The sequence below is a fragment of the Tetrao urogallus genome (assembly GCF_951394365.1).
Source record: "Tetrao urogallus genome assembly, chromosome: 5".
In the NCBI taxonomy this organism is placed as follows: domain Eukaryota; kingdom Metazoa; phylum Chordata; class Aves; order Galliformes; family Phasianidae; genus Tetrao; species Tetrao urogallus.
This window is the reverse complement of record NC_136818.1, coordinates 6,781,965-6,804,883: the sequence shown is the minus strand read 5'-3', so window position 1 is coordinate 6,804,883 and position 22,919 is coordinate 6,781,965. Positions and strand designations below refer to the sequence as shown.

The 22,919-nt window shown below is 36.2% G+C and overlaps 1 protein-coding gene across 2 annotated transcripts in view; it reads right to left on the bottom strand.

The window, feature by feature from the left end:
• LOC306946966 (BEN domain-containing protein 5-like) overlaps positions 1–22,919 on the bottom strand; it is a gene marked incomplete at both ends in the record, with an annotated part of 850,824 nt that overhangs the window by 630,735 nt on the left and 197,170 nt on the right. For both annotated transcript variants that reach the window (XM_079536119.1, XM_079536118.1), the window contains one exon: positions 8,622–8,716. In XM_079536119.1, coding sequence (XP_079392245.1) covers positions 8,622–8,716 — 95 coding nt within the window. The remainder of the gene's footprint in view (positions 1–8,621; positions 8,717–22,919) is intronic.

Genomic DNA, 22,919 nt, shown 5'->3' with positions numbered 1-22,919 from the left:
ACCAGTTTTACTAAGAGAAAGTGGTGATACCACAGAGCACTAACAAAAGGGCTGCTCTATTGATACCTATTTTAATGGCTCATCTTCCCAATGGACCATATTCAACCAAGAGCCAGCACCTTTCAGTTCCCTCAGCCAGCACAACTCTTCTCCCAGAATGATCCTCACTTTCCAGAGGTAGGAAACCATCAGCAAAGCCACCAGCTGAGATCCCAGAGCCTTACTTTCCCATCAGACCAAGCATCTGACAGCCAGTTATCCTGTCTGAGCAGTTCTACACAGAAAGACTGGAATTAATATTTGCTGCCAAAAAATATTGGATACTTTCTAATCACACTAGGGAAACTCGCTAGGTTTTCAATCTCAGATAGTTAATACAGTGAAGCAGGAAGACATTTCACTTTCAAGCTAGAATTCAATAATCATACTTGAAGCAGCTCGAAAACAAGTTTTAACCACTGCCTCAGCATCTAGAGATGCAGAAAAGATCTTTATCATTAAAATTTAATTTTCTCAAACCAATGGCATATCATACAAAAGTTAATTCATAAATTAACCTTTCCAGTTGCAGCATTAAAAAGTAGGATCTTGTATTTCGTTGTTATATACAACTGTAAAACCATGTGAGAAAATTCAGCATTCAATATTTTAACATTGTTCTTACAATATCAATGGGCATAGTTATGGCTTATTTTTTCCATGGTTCTCATTTCCCACAGTCCAGCAAAAATGTTTATTTTCCATTATATTGAAAGAAATTGAAGTAATTGCTTTGGCTTTTACCATAGCACAGCAAATTTCAGGTGGGTGTGGAGGACCATTTTACTTTTACCAGGAGTTCCCAACAAACATTTCCCCATCACTTTTGCTTTGTACTGAACATTGCTACTGTTACTTTTTTTTTTTTTTTCATAGCAATAGAAAGAAAAAGGTTGTTAATGATTCAAACATTTAGAAATATTAGGTTGGCCATTATGGCTAACTTCCCCTAAAATATTATTCCCGATATATAACAAAAGCACAGTATATGCAATATATAAATTCAACCAGTACTATGGTTGGTTTTTGTTGTTATTTAAATATGTCAAAAGATCTTTAAAGATGCAAGTCTAAGTGAAAGAAAGCAAAAATGTAACCTAACTATACTGCGTCCCGATGCATTCTCAATTACATTGCCATAGATTATTACATCTTGTTAAATTCAACTTGCCTGGCACTCTTCAGACCATTAAAACAATCTTAAAGAGATGTTACATTTTCTGATTACAGTTTTTGGGTCTTATTTGTATAGCCTTGTGTTAACAGACTGATTTTCGAGTACATTTCTTGGTGACACTCAGCTTTGTCTGTGTAGGGCTCTTACCACTAAGTACTTACGACTGATAAATGCCATTCTTAACTGAGGTGATTTTCATTCTGCTTCGCTCCATTAGTTCAAAGTACAAAATTGCAATGAAAAGCTGCAATGTCCTCTTTGGCAGTTTGACTCTGCTTTGAGTTCACTGCTGCCTGTATTTGTCTAACTTATAAACTCAATCTAGGGGAAAGCACTTCAATTTTTATACAGATTTTTTTCCACCAAACCTGCCAAGGTTAGGGTCTCACTGTTTTTTGAACACTTCATGCAATCAGTTCCACCAAATACCCATCACTTGAGAAAGGAGAATGACCTGTTTCAGGATGGGGTGCAGCACACAGCTGCAGTCATATTTTGCAGCCATTCAATTCAATTCCATGGACTGCAGCAAGGAAAATTAAAACTACAGTTCACTTGTTTTAGACTTCCAACTGCAAAGTTTGCTGTGATTTGCTCTGAAGTGAGGGAAAAGTATTTTCAGGCAGCATCACCTCTTTAAGATTTCTAATTTCTCACCAACACCCCAATAATTATTTACCATAGACCAAAAATGTACCTAGTAGAAACAGACTCATTTGTTTCCTACATGCTTCAAACCTTTCATGAATAAAGTAGTACCAAGGGTAACCTTTCATGAATACAACCTTAGGGATCACAGAGTGCCCTCAATCAATGCAGGGAACTCATGTTGACAGAGTATATGGGAAACAGATTGAGGTATTAAAGCACATAGCCTCTGGTGTTTTAGTTGTAAATACTATAACCATCAAATATTTAGACTCTTATGTAAGCAGTATGCCATTTTTTAAACAGTTACTGCTTGGAATAAATCTTTAAGGATGGAATTTTCAGAAGTGCTCAATATTGGCCTAAGTTTGCTCTTACTAAAATCAATCATAAAATTTTCACAACTCTGGAAAAAGTCATTGTCTATTTATATGTTTCCATGGCACTACGTACAATAAGCCTTCATCCTGACTGGGGCTCCACTGTAACCTAAATAAAATTATATGTAGGAAATCAGTAAGACAATGATGAGGAAACACACACACACACACACACACACACACACACACACAAAAAAAAAAAAAAAAAAATAGCACAGTTTTTAAAATAATGACTATGAAGCCATTTGGAGCTGCTTATATTTTCTTCAAATCTTAATTTTCATTTGCTTTTATATTAATCCAATTTCTTTGCTATTAACTTTCCCCAGTATAACTCTGTGAATCTTAAACTTCCAGTACAGTATCCAGTCAGTAAAACATAAATTGCTTTCTTGCTATAAACTATTCCCATTTCATGTACACAAATACATTAGCCTAAGGATGCAGCTCATAGTTTTATACGTAAAAGATCACCTCTCATCTATTTCCAAAGGCTGTTGCTGATAAGAGATATATAACCTGCTTTAAATTCCCAGGAATAACTACTTTGGCTGGGTTGGAGAAGGGAGCATTTGTTTTTATGGTTTTGCAGACACAACCACTCTTTTGTTATTTTACAATATGCACACCAACACTGATTTATGCTGGAATCAACATTGGAGGCAGCTGTTTTACTTTCATATACACACACTCCCCAAAACTACCTAAAATGTCATTTTCCTTCAAAGAACTTCACTAAGACCAAGTCAAAACTCTTGCTCATTGTTTAATATAGGATTCTAAAAGCTCAGTAAGATCATGTCCTTTTCCCTATTTTCTCCAAATGAAAAGCCACAAGTTACTAAATTTGAGACTATGGTTCCACAGACAGCTTTCTAGGTATTTTCCTAGCAGCAATCCTCACTCCCTAAATACTGTGCCAGACATTTACTACCACCTTGCTCCACTCCTCCTGTTGCACCTATACAGCCAGTCAGATATGGATCTATAGTGAAGCAGACTTCCTTTTCTAAAAGAAGACTTTTAACCATGGCCAGAGACCAGTATGGTGTCCCTATGCAGAGCTGCAGCAGAGGGAGCAGCTCTTACCAGACAGGTCCATATCTGTCTGAAACCTGCACTGATGTACATCCATGTATTTCAGAGAAAATGTTTCTGAATTTCCAAAAGCATTCTTACCAGATCCCTCAAAAAAAATAAAATAAAATAGCAGCATTATAAAACTGGCAAAGGCACAAACTTTCAGAGAATAGCCAAGGTTGTAAAATAGGCCAAAGAAAAAACTAGGTAATGATAAAAACATGTTCATCTTCTTTACCTAAATTCAAGTTGATACTATCAGTAACCCTGGTCCACCATATATTTTACAGTAAGCACTACTAGTCTTTCAGATTAGCAAGCCGTATATAAATTTAGTGCTTTATTCTCAAACTGTTCCACCACAAGTGACAGCTCATTCCACAAACAGCTTATCTTATGGCTAAAGATATATAAATACATACTAAAAACGCTGTTGGAAGTCTCTGAATGTATAATGCAGCCTGATAGACATGGTAGTGATTGTAACACTGCATTGTAGACAAATGTTAAAAGAAACTTGGCAAGAAACAACACGTTTTAGCTACTCAAAATGCAGATTTTCTCAGTCTTGTCCCCTTCTGATGAATGGAACATATGGGAGTATTGTTCATAAAACTTGCATTGCTGTTCTCCATGTCTACCAAAATTCTTCATCATGACAATATTTACCAAGTTGCATATACTCTCAAATTTGAATTAATTACCTAGATTTTTTTCTGTATTTCCAGGTTTATTGCAAAAGAAATACACTTTAGAAGCAATGTGTTATGAGAATGTAACAGTAGACGTTATAGCAACAGAGGTAGTGGAGTGCTTGCTGGCAAAGGCAGCTATCCAGTTAAAAGCTATCAGTGCTAAGTGAGATAAAAGACGGGAAAGAAAGTGACGGCTTCGCCAAGAAGCAGTTTAAAATCTGACATTATAAACAAAACACATTTAAATCTAGACATAAATCTTCTCTTGTATGATGTAGCCTACATAGCATTTGAGCTAGCATTATTACTTACATACAAACATCTCCTGAAATGCAGTATCACAAGTGCTGAGCAGCCTTTAACCTTGTGTTCATCCACTCAAGAACCATGTTAATTATTATCCTTTGTCCCTTAATTATGGGGACTTCACCTACTGCTCTCTGCTCATTTAAAATGCAGAATAAAATACAATGGATGTCTGAAGACTTAACAGGTGTCAACCAGATATTTGCCAGCTACCACTACTATTCTACTGGGATGAGCTGCTGTTCTATAAATACTAATTAGACTTCTGCACATGATCTTGCTGAAATACCTAAGGTGATGAGTGGCCAGTTGTTACTTTTAAAAGATTAGCACAATTTAAAAAAACTAACGTCCCCAATGAGGCAATGCTCACATTGAATAATCAAGAGTTATAGCTGTTCTCTGCCCAAAGGGAATATTTGCTCAGTTCATCATTTGGAAAATCTGCTGCCTCTCTAACAAGTCACTCTTCTATTTCACTTTGAGAAAGTTGTAAAACTTCATAGAATAAATATAATGATGTGGTATATGTACTTAAACAGTCTTCCACAGCCATGCCCACATGATAGATTTTAATAGCTCCTAAGAATAGAGACTTCAGTTTGAAATCATTAAGAAGCCACAACCAAAACAGATCACGCTAAAATGAAGCATAAAAGAGAGATTACACTAAAAATTGCATCAGCATAGCAAAAATGCAATTTACAGTAACCCACCTCGACCGCAACTCTTCACCTCCACAAATCAGAAAGACCCAAACAGAACAGGTGTGTGTTACAGCGATCCTCTATATTTGAGGTAGTCATTATCAAGGAAGAAAAAAAAAAAAGAAACATTATTTACCCAAAATCTCAGTTTAATAATTCCAGATTAGCAGATAATTGTCAGCAGAAATGCTAAGTGACCATACACGGCCCATTCCACTGGCTTGAAATAAAGCCTTGATTTTCATCTTGAAACGTAACTGATGTAACACGGTGTGACAGCGCTGCATTTCTATGTATGAGCTGTGATTCACTGTGGTGAGATTTGACTGATGTAACTGACACAACCCTATACTATTCAGTAACAACCTAGCATGCCCACAGAAAAAAAAAAAAAACATCCAGGAAAACAAGAATAGAGACACAGAACTTGTTTCTATTTTTCTGCCTCTATTTCTTGTGAATAAGCATTCAGTAAATCTATTAACATTTACGGTGGAAATGCATATCTTTTAAATCATTTTTCTGGTTTTCTTTTTAAAAAATAATCTTATTCTTTACCATGAAATCTGGTTTTTCCTTATCATTCAGCATACTGCTTCCCCTTTTTAAGTAGCTCATTACTGGAAATGTTTGGCCTTACTTCAAAAGAGAAGAATATGTCAACACCAGAACATCTGTGTCCACACAGAGTGCTTTGATGACAGTGATATACCCCATTTACATCACTAACACTGAGCTAAACCTTGATGCTGACTGCATTTAAAGATTTTACCCCACAGGGCAAGAGAATACAGGTCAAAAATGTTGATCTGTGTTTGACACACTCTACTTCAAGAGCACTTGGCAATGATTTGTTCCAGAGTCAAGAATCAAACTCGCAAAACAACGCAAAGCTCGGAGCCATGTTCACATAACCACATTCGAAACAAACATTAAAATTCACTGTCTCTGGAGGCCAATCTGCTTTTGATACAGAGGATTTTGCAAGCTATATGGTCAAATTCTATCCTGAATAGAGCAGGATTTTTTATTTCAGTCAGAAGGGCATAACACTGCTCCAATGCAAAACAAATAGTAGATACTGCCATCATAAAACTCAGACCTGATTGTATTTAAAAAGGCAGAATAGTTGTGTATGACACAGCATTGCTTTTGTCTGTGTGGCTAGAGGAAGTTAGAAGAATTTCAGTATGTATCACATGCCTCCACAGGCAGGCACAATAATGGTGAGTTCCTAAACTATTTAGTACAGGAGAGTTCAGAGATGAAGCTATGGAAAATCTGTAGAACACGGCTTCTAGTCGTTTTATTTTTTTAATTTCTTTTTAATGTGTTGTGTTTCTTCAACTTCCTGTAATTAATATCTGCTTTTCCTACCAAATTACATTATATTTACTAAATCACTATGCTCATTTAATTTTTAGTATAAGGTGAAGAGTCCTAAGTATTTCTCTCCAACAACTCTGAATCTTGAGTACGTTCATGTAAACCTCAGTACTTCAGCAGCATTAAACAATTCAATTCAGTGCTGCTTCTAGATTAATTCATAAGAAGCATCAAACAAGACCAAATCAATGCAAGCCAAACGTTGCCCTACTCGTGTTCAAGCACCACAGCTACCTGTACACTGCATGTGCATGGAAATCTTATTCCATTTCAGTAGAGAAACAGAAAATTTTATTTACAGATTTCATTAGAACACCATGGAAACAGATAAAGAAGCAATTGCAAGAGGCACAAGCCACGTGAAAGGCAGGTCTAATAGAAAGCATGTATTCAAAAATAATCTATGTGTTTTCCCTCTTGAAAAGTATACATATAATTCCTATAACATCAAGCCAATTATACTGAGGAGACCCCAATATCACTGAGGGCCCTGATAACGGTATGAATTAATTCACACCTTCAAGGTACAGCAAGTTTTCACACCTGGGCTATTAGAAAAAGAAAAGATATTTTAATGCAATAATTATCTTTTTTAAAGAAAGAAATTAGAGGTAGAATTTCTGAAACAGGATTAAAGTACGGTTGTAGCCCTGTAAAAGGAAGCTGTATTGCACACTGTGCATGGCTCCAGGCAATGCTATTCATTCCTCACTTTCATAGGAGCAAAATACATCCCCCTAAAAATATAAAACACAAAAATAAATAGATCTCCTGGGAAGTGAAGGAGAAATCAGTTTTAAAAATAGTGAAGGAGCCTATATGTTCTAGAAAAACCCCATTTTGCATTGTTTTGTAAGATTTACACTTTAATTTGAAACCAAAGTAAGGCATAAAATTTGTATGAAAGCAATATCTGATTTATATATAGACTTAACACAAAATATACTTAGCTGCAAATACCAGACTCCAGTGAGAGAAAGAAAAGGTTCTGAAATATGATTAAAGTAAGTCTGATGTTTCCCCAAAATACCCCAAAAAGGCTTTTTGGAAATTAAATAGTAAACAATAACTTGATTTTTTGCTACCAAAAAAAAAAAAAAAAAAAAAACCAATGGATTTTTTCTTAATTAATTTTCAATGTTATTACATACACCTATTGAGCTGAAATTGACTCCAACTGCTACCTGCTTCCAGGGCAGGTTTTTTCTGTCCAGGTGACCTTTCCATCTAATTTAAAAAAATAAATATAAATAGCCCTACCTGTTGGTCAAACAAAGAAGAAGTGATCTCATGATCACAAAAGTTAAGACTCAGTGAACTCAAGTTTTCTGATTGTTCAAGTATTTAAGGAAGACATGTATATATAACACTAAGATTACGTACAGATTAATAATTAACCAATAAAGACTTTCAAGAATATGTTACTGTACACTTGTGGTCTAACCTCACTATCCATATTCAAATAAATCTTGCTAAAGGCAAATTATATAATTCTTGAGAGTCTTGCATACATTTAGACTCATTAGATTTACATATTACTCACAGTAGACATTTCATTACAGTTGGTCAAAAAAAAAAAAATGCACCATCTATTTGTGTTCCATATCTGCATAATTTTCCATGTTATATATACTGCCTAACTTATGACCAAGTTGTTTGACCTTCTGGTGTTTTCAGCTGCATCTACATCAATATATAAAAGAGCAAATACTGCTTATTGAATTGAAGTCATCTCAGAGGGCAGAGTTCATACTCTTAACTGCAACTTCTCAAAAACAAAGGAACCAAACCCAAAAAGCCTTTTAGAAATTCTGTTTACCTCATAGCATTTACAAGCGTTTGGGAGAGTGCAATGTTAAACAAGCCAAACCAGAGCCCATGCTCACAGCTGGATGGTGAGGAGATTACCAAACAGCAATTTAGCCAGAGTCCCCACTGTTCGATGTGTTCAGACATATCTTCAGTCACACTTATTGGAAAAAAACGCTAAAACATCATCACAGCAAAGCTGGAAGAGGCCTCTAGAATTCATCCAGATCACATGCACCAAAGAGAACCCTATTCTCACAACATTGCTCATACATTCAAGTTCATTCCTACTCTTACTAAAAGCTACACCTGAGCCAGAAGGTCTTCACTATAAAAGAATCCCAAGTAAAACACTTTTTCTCGTAATAAGCAAGCCTTTGAAATGATAACTCACCATTTTTGTCTGCTTGTGGATTTCACCATTGGAGCCATTCCATCTCTATAGAGGCTTTTTGTTTTACTGAAGTTGACGACATTGAAAATTACTCTCTAGAATAAGGAAATAAATCTCAGTTATAAATTATGAAGTACTCTACACATTTGTCGTATATACCAGCTGCATAAAAGCATACAGAAAATATAGAATGGATATGTATCTTATGCTTTGAAGTACTTTTAGTCTCCATAGATCTCAGATAACACAGTGTATTCCTAGTATTTTAATAGCCTACATTTTACATCTCGCAGCAGTAACGTATTTTGAAAGTAAACTTGAATTTAATACACTTGGTTTTCTGGTGGGGGGGGATCCTATCAAAACAAACAAATAGGTTACTCAGATTCAAAAACAGAAAAGCAAGTCCAGTTTATCTGTTGAAGATGTTAGTGGAAAGTAGGCAGACAGGGAAACTGATCTCACAAAAATCTTTCAACTGCTTCATCTCTTAAAGATTCTTATTTCTACACAGCAACAGGAAAAATAAAAACTTCTGATTTTTTTTTCCCCTAAGAGAAGATTATTTCTCTTCATTCTGTCTGACAAAAGAAAGAATTCTCTTCTGTAAAAACTACACAGAACAGTTATACATCAGAAATTGCACATAGCCATCACTGGTTTGAATATGGTAGTGATGAGAGCCCAATTCTCATCTTAGTATATACCGATATCTTGGGGAGACTGCAGCTGGCATTTAACGGTTCAAAGGAAGAGAAAAGTCTAGATCTTCACTGGTAATGGACTGATACCAAAAGTAAATTCATGCAGAGGAAAGAAAAAAGACAAAACCTTCTTCCCTACCATCTGTCTGCTGTAAATCACTTCATGCAGAATTACTTATCCTGTTTCTGTTAAGAAAGTCTGGAGTAGACCAAGCTCATTTTATGTATTACATTAACCTTACAGATATTAAATCCAATATAGCTGGTTTCTCATGCCTCTGATATGCAACATTAGTGTACATAGAAAAACTGAAACATGAACACTAAATTAATTTTGATATGATGTTCCAGGATATACTACTGCATTTCATTTGTATTTCTCTCTCTACATTTATTTTCCGCTGGTGTTAGTGAAGACTGCTAAAAATTATATTTGCCCTGAGATATTCACAAATATATTTTTACAGTGAACTATTATAATATTTACATTGTTAAATAATGGTTCATAAGAAGGCTGAGAAAAAAGTGGCCACTGCTTGAAATCTAGCAATTCTGACTGAAGCAGTAAGATCAATTAAGCTTTCATATGTAAAATTTCACAAAAACAAACATGGACCTTCCAGGCAGTCTGTTCAGAACACAGTGAATTATAACATTAAAGTGAAAGCAGTCAGCAGTGGGACACTGACAACAGGATCCAGGTACAGTTACATTTGCACGTGGGGCAGGTAAGAATCCAGGCAAACTACACACATATAGTTCTAATTAAGCATCTCCGTACTCAAGAAAAAAAAGGTTTTTAGAAGCGTGGTAGCATTGAAGATTTCATAAATGGAAGCACAAGCTGCTACGTATGCAAACTCTGCAAATTAGTCAAAATTTAAGAATAATCTATGGGTTTTACTGGAAACGGCTCAAAGATAGCTAGTTAAAAAAAAAAAAAATCACCACTTTCTTATAGCTGCTAATTCAGTTTTGTATCAACATTAATGAGCAAGCTACATATCTATGCACATGAGTTTACAGGTATTTAGCAGTATTTTGAGTTTTTTGTAACAGCCATGAGATAAGTTAAAAAAATAAACTCTTAGTGGAAGTACAGTGTTCATATAACTTTATATTTGTAATTTTCAGCACTGAGGATGTTGCTTCTTGGATGAAATGCCTATTTTAAGAGATCTCCAGTTATTTTCTGTCCTACACTTACAACATAAGGCTTTAAGTTAGATAATTATATTTAGGTATGTATATATATATATATATATATATATATACACACACACACATATATATACACACACGTGCATGCATTTCATAACCTACATGAAAGCATTTTCCTATACTACAGTGCTGAGTTTTTCCTCTGTTACTCAACTTCTTTCATATTTGTGAAAACAAATTAAGTTGCTACAAATTGGTTTGTCAATCTCCATGTTTGCACAGAGTGAATGAAACAAACAAGATCTCCAAACCAATTGCCTTAAACTTTGGATGCAATCATGTCACTGTTGGAAAGAGAAAGTTGCTAATTTTGTTACGGGCTGACTCAGAGCAGACAGCTGGTAGACAATGTTCTTATTCCAATCAGGCTTATTTTGTATAATGAGCAGGGCAAATGTACACAACTGGGTAAGCAACGTATACAAAAACAAAAATATGCAGCTCATTTAACAAAGCACTGCAGATTATAACATTTCAGCCACTCGTGTTCACCGCAGAGTACGCAGTTAGCAATGCATGCAGTTCTCTCAGCACGGCATACAGTTAGATTGGCAGAATGAAAATTTAACGGCACAGAACAGAACTTTATCAACATACACCGCTGAAGTAATAAAGCACGCAAACCGAAGCACTCAAATAAGCAGCAGAACTCAGTCGAGTATTCCTGGTGACAGTTGAAGTAGCCCATGCAGCTCAGTCAGTGAAGTGTGCAAAAACGTAATGACTACAGTGTACACACCTCAGCCAGAAAAATATGCAGCTCACTCAATAAGGTATGCAAACTTCTCTGAACTGAGCACTACAACAACAGCTTCTGATACAGCAAGCATAATTTTCTGAACATAACGAGTTTCATTTTTTTTAATTCTTGCTTGTTCTATAATATACCAGTTGTAAAACAAAGGGCAACAACACTAGATATATGCTACGCACACTGAAGCACTCTCTTCCAAGAAAATTATCACTATATATTTTATGAATTATAGACATACAACGGGAGGCATTTAATGAGCAATATAATTTAGAAGCTCAAAAAATGAGAAACTACCCGATTTTTAAAGAAAAGTGCAAAGTTAAGAAAATAAAACTAGATGAAATGTACTTACAAATTCCCTAGGAATTGCTCTACTCTCCAGAGCATCAATCCAGAGAAAAATGGCAGAGAAATTTTGCAACAAAGACACTTCCTTGTATTCACTTCGGAAGGTATAAATACCACTAAAAGAAGCAATATTCTAACTTGTAACTGAAGTGAAATCACATATGATTGTTTTTGGTATAGCGTATTTTCAATCTACTGTGTCATTCTGACAAATGGCTGCAACTTCTGGGTTGGTGGAAGAGGCACAATGCAGAAAAGCCTCTCAGAACACCAGCAAGCACAACTGAACCACTTCGGGGCACACATCAGGGTGCACTGGGGTTTCACAGCAGGGAGGAAGGCATGTGCTGCAGTCTTAGGTTCTTGGACTGCCAGGGGTGGGAGATACTGGACAACACGAGACCACACAGGTACTTACTGAAAAGCAAAGTCCCCTTTCCATGATGCATGTGCTAAGCATGTTGGAAGTATCTCGCTGTTAAATTCATTAAGATAGAAAAAATAATAGATCTGTCTTGCCCTTATCTTAAAGTTTACTGATAAAAATCTGCTTTTCTGGTAACCTTTGCAAAATTGTTTCAGGAATTCAAAGCATAGTCAAGTGTTAAGGTTCACTCTGGGTTTATTTTGTTTGGATGGTTCTTTTTTAATGGTTTGTTTTTTTAAAACATGAATGAGGTAAACCCTGAACACAGGCAGAAAAGATGGCTAAAGCACATAGTACCATTGGTATTATTACCAGAAACACAGATTCCTGACTGGGGCTGGAAGGAGCTACTAGTTTTGGAGGGGAGCAGCACACATTTGGGTGGTTTGGCATCAGAGCTGAAGTCATTAAGCATGGATGGCCATATTTTACATCATATTCTAACACGTTTCTGTAAGCACAAGGTAAGCCTTAAGGTAAAACTTAAAAGTTCATCATAAAAATCACTCATATCGTGGCAGGTTTTCCATCTGAATCTACCAACACTGAAGCACATCTCCAGCAGATCAGTCACCCCTTCACTAACGGCTAAGTGCCTTCTCCCAGGAGGAGGTCACACTAAGCCCCTTAAGAAGTCTACCAGGTTTATTTTGGGTGATTTTCTCCAGCAAAATTCTCAGGAATAACAGAGTTGCTATGGTTGACATTAAAAGGAGAAAACAAACCAAAGAACACCACAGAATTCAGCCTGAGGCAGACACCTGGCACGGTCAAATAGCTACAGATATGAGAAGTTATATCTAACTCAAAAGAGGATTGCTAATAAGAAGGGCTTTCTTAGTATTTATGTGACACATTTTAAATATTAAGGACTGTATCTATGTAGCATTACTAACATAATGCCAATTCGATGGACAATGCTTCATGCCACAAGAATAATGCAGCCTTCACTACACAAGGACTAAGCATTCAAATGCAGACAGGAGCAATTTCATCATTTAACCAGACAAGGTAATCAAGCTGGGCACAAAGTAGCAATGCTGAAATTAAGTCTGCACTCTTGTGCTCTGAACAAGCGTTAAAGATTCAGAAGGCCCAAACGCTATGGCTTCATTTCTTCTCCTGCTGATTCTTTAGATATTACAGCATTTGGTGAATTCCTGAAACCTGCAGTATTTTGCCAGCTGAGATATCCTTTCCTTTCTCTCTCTCTCTCTCTTTTTTTTTTTTGTTTTTGTTTTTGCTTTCCCATAGCATCTTTCCTTTCTCTTCTATAAATGAAAGCTTTCCTCCTTTTTAAGGTCAGATCTACTTTAGAATAACATTCTATTAAAAAAAAAAAAAAAAAAAAAAAACACAAAGCAAAGAAAAATGAACTTCTCAAGCCAACCCCACAAGTTGTGAGATTTTAGACTCACCATTTCTGAATGTGAGAAACTGGCAACATGGGACTGCTGCCTTCTCACAAAAAGAACTACATTTTTATATTTGTGTCAGGAGGTCTTTGGAATCTTTCATGACAAAGCACCTTATATAAGGCTATATAAAAATAAATTAGACCAAAGGGACTTCAAAACAGGAAAAAACTGTTACCTGCAACTGCTACAGATGCTGAAGATCACAAATAATACAAACACCCATTCTGTGCAAAATCCCCAATGAAATCTTACCAAGGTCATTTCTCTAACCTTTTAGAATTTAAATCATTCATTACTGCTAACATTTTAAAGTAAGTCATACTCCCTTTTCTCCTTTACAGGAATATACATCCTTTCAGACTGAAAAGTTCTAAATATTGATAACATTTAGTCTTTTCAGTTAAAGAGTTTTCAAAACCTGCTGGCACGCAGAAGGGGAAAATAAATACTCACCTACTGAGAGAGGATGTTAGCAACTATCTTGGGCTCCACCAGGCTCACTAATCAGTTGCACCTGTGTCTTGTTAACTTGTGAGATTGTGGAGCCCTTGTAAGGTAACGAAGTCTTACGAAAGCAAATGGCTCACAGATTGTGAATTACAGGACTTTTTCCCTCAGCAGAGATCCTCACTTTGCTACTTAAAAGACTGAAATGCAAATATCTAGGATGCTACAGAGAGCAACATGAAAATAAGACTCAAAGGATTTTACTGTAGTAAGACCTCAGGTATACTGCTATGCAATGTCCACATCGCAACCTCTGCTGGCGACCTGTTCCAGCACCTCTCTACCCTCAACACAAAAACCACGTTCCTTATATCCGTTCTAAGTCTCACCTTTTTTGGTTTGAAACCGTTTCCCCTTGTCCTCTCACAACAGACCTTTCTAAAGAGCCCATCCCCTTCCTTCTTATGGCCCATTTGTAGATACTGAAAGGCCACTGCCTGAGGTGCTAACGACAAGCTTTACAGTTTGAAAAAATTACCAAATTAGGCCCGCGCCCCATTTCAGTGTCCTTTCTGTCAGTTCTTTCGTTGCCTTCAAATTAACACTGAAGTGCAGACCCACAGTTGCAACACCTGCGTGCAGCAGCAATTCTCACTCAGAATCTCACTGTTGATGTTAATTTTGCTCACCTGGGCCCGGGGAGGGGGATAGTGTGCAGAAGGCCACCTTCTAACACAAAGCTTTCAAAGGGATCTGATAAGTGAGAAATCAATAAGTAGAAGTTTAACAGCAAAGTTTTGTTACTGTTAGCAAGGTATTTTTTTATGGGCAGCACTGGGATAGCATCGAAATAACGCTCCAAGAATGCTCCACCAGTTTGTCATTCGTAAAGAGGTTATTTTTTTCACATGCATTACATATCCATTGCATTCCCAAATTCATTATCCTACCCACCCCCAATGACTGCCCAACATACACAGCCATATTTGGCGATCTTCAATGTCATCTAGCCTTCTAGCACCATGATGGTCCCCTGTCAGCCCATTGTTAGTCCTTGGAGTGGTCCTTGGAGGTTTACTTCCTCCCAACAATCGTTTTGTCCCAAAGATTGCTGTGAAATGCAATGATAATCGAGAACACTCTGCCCACATAGGTAAGGAAGACAAAGGGAAACATGTCGTTTTGGAACTCCGTTGCTTCTCTTTTTGCCTTGTTAAAGCAGACCAGCCTAACAACATGTCTCCTCATCTACAATACTACATCACAATTATTATCCACAATATCTAAAGATTACTGTGGTGTTGCAGGCAAGCATTAACAGAATATTTTGTGTAATTGCTTCTTCAAATCAGCAGGAACCACTATTCCACAGTGTTGTGCTGTGGGCTGACCACTAATCTGTGTGTTGTTGGACCTGAACACCAAGTCACACAGTCTTTCCATTCAACCATTCTTGGGAAAATAGCAAATTTGTTAGTGAGCACCCTTTCCCACCAACAGAAGCCAGCTTTCTAGTAATGTTTTTTACTTTCCATCAATAATCTGAAGTTTCAAGACCTCAAAAGTGTCTATTTAGAAAGATGGCAGTGGAATAAAAGATCAACTCAGGGTCCTTGCTTCCTTAGGCCAAAATCTCCAAACTTTTGAAATTCTGTCATAAAGCATAATTTGTTTTGTGCTGATTCCTCAAAAAAAAAAAAACACTAAGAGTCCTGATAGGGCACATAACCAGGCTATGGACATATTGAAAACAGATTTGAAGCTGAAAGCTTCTTGCCAAAATTTTCACTTCTTTTTAGCAAAATATCAGCAGAGGTGTAGGGAAATATATATATTTATTTATTTATTTAATCAGCTCTGGGAGAAAAAAAAAAAGATTCTTTTATTTTCTGTTTCTTCTCTTTTCATTTATGCACAGACTTTGGACAATCAATCCTAGTTACATTACTAGCTAATTGCAGTTCTGTAGGAATACCTGAGCAACTTTTATCTGACCTTCGACTGGATGCATGAACCCTCCTGCTCGTGGCATTTATTTTCTCAGCATACCTGGGTAATATTTTCAGAAATCAGTTGAAATATTAAATAAAGAAACAATGGGTGATCATCCAGTGAGACCTTCTATGCTAGCTAAATTGTTTCCTAATATATTCCATGTCATGTAGCAAAAGTTGCCAGATGACATTTGAAGTATCGTCATGTATTAAACTCTTTCCATATAATCACAGAAGCTATGTGTGTTTAGGTTCCATACTCATTTCCATCAATATTATGGCTGCAGGTGGGTAGTAACAGCTGGCTGTTCTGGAACACATTTGCAAAATTTGCTGATATCTTACATCCCTCAAGAGGAAGCAGCTGAAAAGACTCAAGTTTTCCTTTTCCTAATAGAATTTTTTAGCCACTGATGAAATGCTGCAAAGTTTCATATGATTCAAAATAATAATACTGATTCTTTGTCATAAAAAATAATAATAAAATGTTTTCTGACCCAAATACTATCCACAGGATAGAGCTCACAGGAGGCTTCAAAACAATGAGACCAGTCTGGAAAAAGTGAAAAGGACCAGAAATAGACCCTGTGCCATGGTTAACGGAAACCACTGTCAAAATAGTAAAAGCCCATGAGCACAGGCGTAAAATGTGCTACTAAAGACCAGAGAATGAAGTGGCAAGTACTGACCTGTGGGAGCATCCTCCTCACCAATTCTTTCTTCTCTTGTAAGTCAACTTTTATACTTTTCTAAGCCCTTCAAGGAGTGCAACAGTCAGCCTATGATCAAGAATCAAAGCTACTTTTACTAACAAGAGATTCATTCATCAACAAGTTAGCCATTTGTGATGGATAACTGTTGCTCATCTGTAACTACTCAGGCTTAAAGCATACAGGTGGAGTGCTGACAACTGGCATTCTCACTAAAATGCTGCAAGACAGTAGGTGAAAGTAGCGCTAGCAATGACAGAGAAGCAGTAATATTTATGTGGATCAGGATCAAGATTTTGTTCAACTTGTGAAAACACAGACAATAATAATTGCAACTTAAATAGTATTCAAACACAAAGGCAGTAATCCATCTGATACCCAAGCTGAACGGTGAGAAAGCAAATGCCTTTTCATGTGTGATTGCAATAAGCAAAAGGAAGATACAGAAATCCCTGTTAGGAGAGAGATTTGGATGAAGTTTTTCCAGCAATTGTTTACTTGTTTTTTTGCAGCTGGCATTAAAGCTATTGTTTGTTTAAAAAAAAACAATTGTTTGTCTGAAGCTTGTGGAAAAAACGTATGGTAGAAAGAAGGATATTACAAAGCATAGAAAGCTGAAAGGCACAGTATATAGAAGAGCTCAAAACCAGCACCAATATATTTGCTTCAGTATTCTCTGAAGCATTGCAAAAGCAAAGTCATTTTGCTGTAAACAGCCAAGCATTACTGCTGCCAGTGGTAGTGGTTAGGTTAGTAGGATCCTAGCCTTGCAAACTTATAAAACCACCCTATGGCACCAGAAAACAAGCACAGATGGGCTTCGTGTCCAGGTCAGTCATAGAGGTCCTTGGTTTTCTCTTCTTCTTAATTGAAGTATTCTGACTGTTATTACAATAAAACCTTTGAATCTTCTCTGTTCTGCCATACATAGTTATGAACAGGAATGGAATAAAGATTTGCTCATATTCTGCTTCCCCTATATGGAGACAGAATGGTAATGGGATCCTTAGATCCCAAAGAAGCTACAGTGTCACTGGAAAACCATTCAGTACCACTCAGTTTTTTTGTGGAAAATATAAACCATACGTCATTATTTTCATAAAATAAAGGAATACTTTTATGGCACATAACCTCTTCTTCTATAAAATTAACAATTCTTGCTCTTACGGGTTGTTGACTTACAATCAAATCCTTTTTTAATATTTCAGCAGTTAAACAATTCACCTATTTCTATAAAGAAACATAATTGATACGTTAGTGTACATTGGACTCTGCATTGACAACTACAAGTTTGTTATACTGATTTGAAAAATTGATTTCTAAATTATTTCTAAAGTACTCCAGCATGATTTCTTGTGTTTTCAATTTTCACTACTTAAATTCCTCCCCAAGTGTTCAGGTTTTGTAATAACAGACTATTCAACGTCTTGTACAGAGGTAAGTAGAAGGAAATCTGATCTAATTCCTGCTATTTTCATGTACCTGTCTATTTGACATTTAGAATAAGAATTCAGAATAAGAACCTAACTAACCATAACAGGAAGGGAATATCTGAAACATCCTCCTGGCGTTGAAAATCCTGTTCTAAAGCTGAAATGCTGAATGTTAGATTCAAATGATGATCTCTGTCCACTTGTAAAGGTGATTTACAGCCTGTAAAAAATGTATTTTGGCAGTGCAATGTCATGAGCTAAACAAAGAAACTGGAGGATTAAAGAAGAGAGTTCAGTGTCCTAAAGCAACATGACCTGTGCTGTAGTTGTATAACACAAGTGTCATTCCAACCACGCACTAACTCCATATTCAGAAAGGAAAAAAACGACAACGAATATCAGTATTCAGGCACGCAGCATAGCTGCAGTCCTGCAGTTAGGTCCTTTTTTTTTTTTTTAAATGTCATTGGTATAGCTTACATCTTATCCTGGCTCAGCTTTAAATATGAATGAAAGGATATTCATATACAAAAAAGCTCCCAAACATATCTCTTTAGCCACACCTTTTAGTGCTCCCAGAGGCTTCAAATTAAGTAAACACTCGCAGTTCCTTCCTGAAGAAGGGGTGGATTTCTGATTCAGGTTTGAAGACAGTCTAGAAATATGGGGAAAAATGCTGGATTTACCAAGATCCCATAGTCTGCATTTATGCTTAGCAACTGATCACTGTATATTGGAAGCGACACTTCTGCAGCTTTGGGATTCGGGGACATCTTTATTACTGTAGAAGATCAACTGTAAATGTAATATTGTTTTGGTAATTCATGTAGAACAATCTGAAATGTTGTGTGAATAAGAGGAATTTGAGAATTGATCATTCATCTTTATTGACTTTGAAGTACTTTGCTCAAACTATTATATTATCGGAAACATTGAGTAGATACTGAGCAAGACTGAGCACAACTTCTGGTAATTTTCCACCAACAATGAGCCTCCAAAAGGAGACAAACATGGAACAGTACTGAACGTCTTATAAGAAGTTGCATTATATTTGAGCAAAGTCCCTTTAAATATTTTATGGATTAGATTTTACTTCAGTTCAATTCCAAAAGCTAGTATAGAGATCTGTTTCAAAGTGTCCTCTTGGTAGAGAAAGCATTACCTGGAAATGGCTGCTTATTCTTCTACAAGTCAGCAATTGCACAGCTTTGAGGCCACCACAAATGCTCTGTGCATGTTAACAGGTCAATTCCACATTTATCAATATGCTCATTTGGTGGAATATTAAAATTGCTGAAATCCCTTCTAAGGAAATGCTAGAACATTTCTTCACAACCAAGTATTTTAATACAACATCTCAACATTAGCCCTAATGCTGAGGAAGACCTTTTGGACTTTGTGTTATTCAAGCTTGGTCTGTTAAAAAGACTTAGAGGAGTGGTTTTGGAAACCATATTCAAATACAATTCCTTCAATGTTTTCATGCAATTGAAAATCACAACAACAGAAGACACAGATTATCAGCATCAGATTAACAAAAATATTTGTAAGCAGAGATCTGAGACATTCCCTAATTCCCTTGTGAAGTAACCGCAGCTGATCATCTTCAGTTTTCCAGAATATGGTTGAAACTCCAACCACATCATCTTGAAACATTGATGCAGTTTACACGTATTTTTGTTTTGTTTTAGTGAAATGCATATGGCAAGCCTCCCTTTAGTTTCACTTCTAATGTATAGTTTTTGTATGTCAAATTTTGCACCAAGAGCCAGCCTGTAACTAACGATCACAAAGTCAAAAATTCACAAGACCACTTTCATGGCCATGCACGGGGAGAGGAAGAAATCCACTTATCAGAAAGGAGGCAAGAAAAAGAAGAAATTTATGTGGTGGCATGAGTAGGAGATTATGACAAAGAATACTAACACAAGCTGCAAAAATAACAAGGAGTTTCTCACAAAATTGGGCAAGTGGTCTCCCAGCAAAACACAAATAGCCATCACGTAGGAAAACTTTTCTGTGCTCCTTACACGATTGACACTGATGTCAACAGGAATTTTAGATATAAAAGGAATGAAGATTTAAGCTGTAAATATGACTACGAGAAATAAAATGTTGATTCAGATTTGGGGTGTCAGCTGCAAGAAGAGTAGGCAGAGTGTCTCAAGAGGGTAAAATATTCGGCTTAGCTCTGCCCTAGTTCTGGATCATTAGGGATTTCCTCAGCATAAATCAAAGCAATCTGAACACTGTGTTCTCTCCCCAGCTGCTGTGATCCCAGCGTGGGAAAGCTGAGTCATTCATTCACTGTAATAGCACTGAGTGCAAATTTTGGTGCAAAGACTCCCTTAAGTGGGCATCTTCTTTCTTCAGATTCAGCCCAATATGCAGAACCTGTGCACACCATAAGTTCAGATCAATATCCACAGATAAGCAATTCTTTCCCATCAAGAAGGTTTTGTTGTCCCATGTATAAAGGCAGTTTAATAGTAACTGTGGGCTTATTTGTCTCTACCATGGCAACTTCTATGAAACACTGACAAAAAAATGACTATGGGGTCAAACATAGCCCACTACTAAACACTGTCCTCCTAAAAATGTAGGGCAGATACCTTCTTTCGGAGAGAGCAACTCCTTTTCTCACGTTGTGTACTATGGCTCATGTTTAGAAATGCTTTTTTTCTTAAATAATTGACTGGGAAAAGTGACTGTAGGGGAAAAGAAACACAACTTAGATAGATTACAATTTTGTCCAAATTTGTAACTCTATTACCCTAACCATAAACAAGATTACATGATATTTTACTGGAACACTGACAATTCTAAAACCTATTAAAAATATGAACAAATCAATAAAGATAAAGGAGAATTATACATATAAGGAACATCTTTATTGAACAATTCTTATAGATCGTCTTGAAAAAACATGGTTATAGACACTTGCTTTGGATGATCTTCTTGCTAAGTTTTAAGGTGATAGCTATAGCATTATGTCCACCCCAACTGCAAACAAGCAGAAAAATCCAAAAACATTCAGACAGAAACATATATGAAGATGTCTATAAGGAGTTTCAGGGTTTTAATCACATTACCAAGAAATGGGGGAAAGGAAGAGCATCTTTTTATAAATATAACCAATGGTAAATGTGTCAAATTAGCTGCTCACTTCTGTTAAGAAGTCTTACGTAATTTAAGGTGTAGGTTTTCTAATGACAGCCATTTCTATCTTCATTAAATGTAATTCAGATAAACAGTCTGGATTATATACATATATACAGTCAGAAATGGTCTGGTAAATTTAAAAAAGCTGTTTCAACATCTATTAAAACACATTTTATTTCAATTTCTTAAATTTCCATGTATAAATGCAAGATTGTAAGAGTAAATTGTGGTTCAAAACAAGAGCAGCTGTTGTACCAAGAATTTGGTATTGATGATAACTGGATTTTAAGATATATTTTCATCTTGGTAGATGTTTAAGTGAGCTAAAATGACCATTTCAGCATCAGAATGCCTCATTGCAGACTTTCATGTGTTGCACAAAGTTTCTCAAATAAATAAGCTATTTTACATACAGATTTCCCTTATGGAAAAAACAACTGGGCAACTCATTTCTCTTTGCTTCTTTCACCATAAGGACAACTTCTCTCAAGAAAAAATGTCAGTGTCTTATTTATAATGGCAGATCTCAGGTTTGATTCTGGCAGCTTTTGATCTCTTGATGGCCCAAAAGCTTTAAATACACGAGAATCTGATGCCTTTTTGGCATCCTGCAGTGTGCCTGAACCTCAAAAGCAACTTTTACTCCCAGAAGTGAATTACTGAAGCAGTGTACATCAAATACAAACATCATGCAATGATGAATACCTGAAACAATGTCTTTGTCAGATAGATGACAATCTCTGATAACTTGAAAAGCATTTTTGGAAACTGATCTGCAAACAAAAATATAAAATAGTGAATTCATAACATTTCAAATATTCTTTTTGGAAAGCCATACAAAATTTTAAATATTTTCATTCTTTTAAATATTTAGACCCTGAGAAAAAGATCCTACATCACAGAAATGCATACAACTTGGTTGTGACATAACTGTCAGTAAATGGGATACAGAAAATTGTCTTCAGCAAAGCTCTCATATATGATATTTTAGAAAATAACTGCATAAATTAGAGAGATATAAAACATTTTATATCAGTTGGAGAAGTAAATTCAGATTAGAATGTGACAACGACAGCTATTTAGGGTTTTTTTTTCTTTCTCGTGATGAAGGGAAGGGAAAGAAGAAGAAATAAAGAAGGATGGGACAGCACTATGGTACATAATATTTTGGTTTTTTGTTTTTGTGTTAGCTTTAGCATCAAGACACAACAAAACTGGGTCACTAATTTCCTGGTTAATATCTCTTGGTGCTGCTTTAAGGATGCAAGAAGTCATAAAACACTAGATACATGCCTCAGTCTAATAGGAACTGTCGGTTATATTTGTATAAGAAAACTGGAAACAAAGATAAAATGTTGTAGACTAGTAGGTTTGGTTCTGTAACCTTTTATCCTACATGAGAATAAAGACAGTTGATATAACATCATTACTAGGAAGCAGAGCACTTTGAAGATGTCTGTTCCTTACGCCAATTTATAGTGGAGTTAAATTAGCAATGAAGTACTGTACTAGCAATACATCCATTAATCAAAGGAAACAAACAACACAGACAACAGATATGTGAGAGCATATCTGAAAAATATTCAAAGAGACTGGGGAGTGGCTGCAGAGGATTTTCCAGTCTAATGAAATTCCCTGTTCTTAGTTTTCAAATGTCTGTGTGCAAAGCAACAGGCTCCA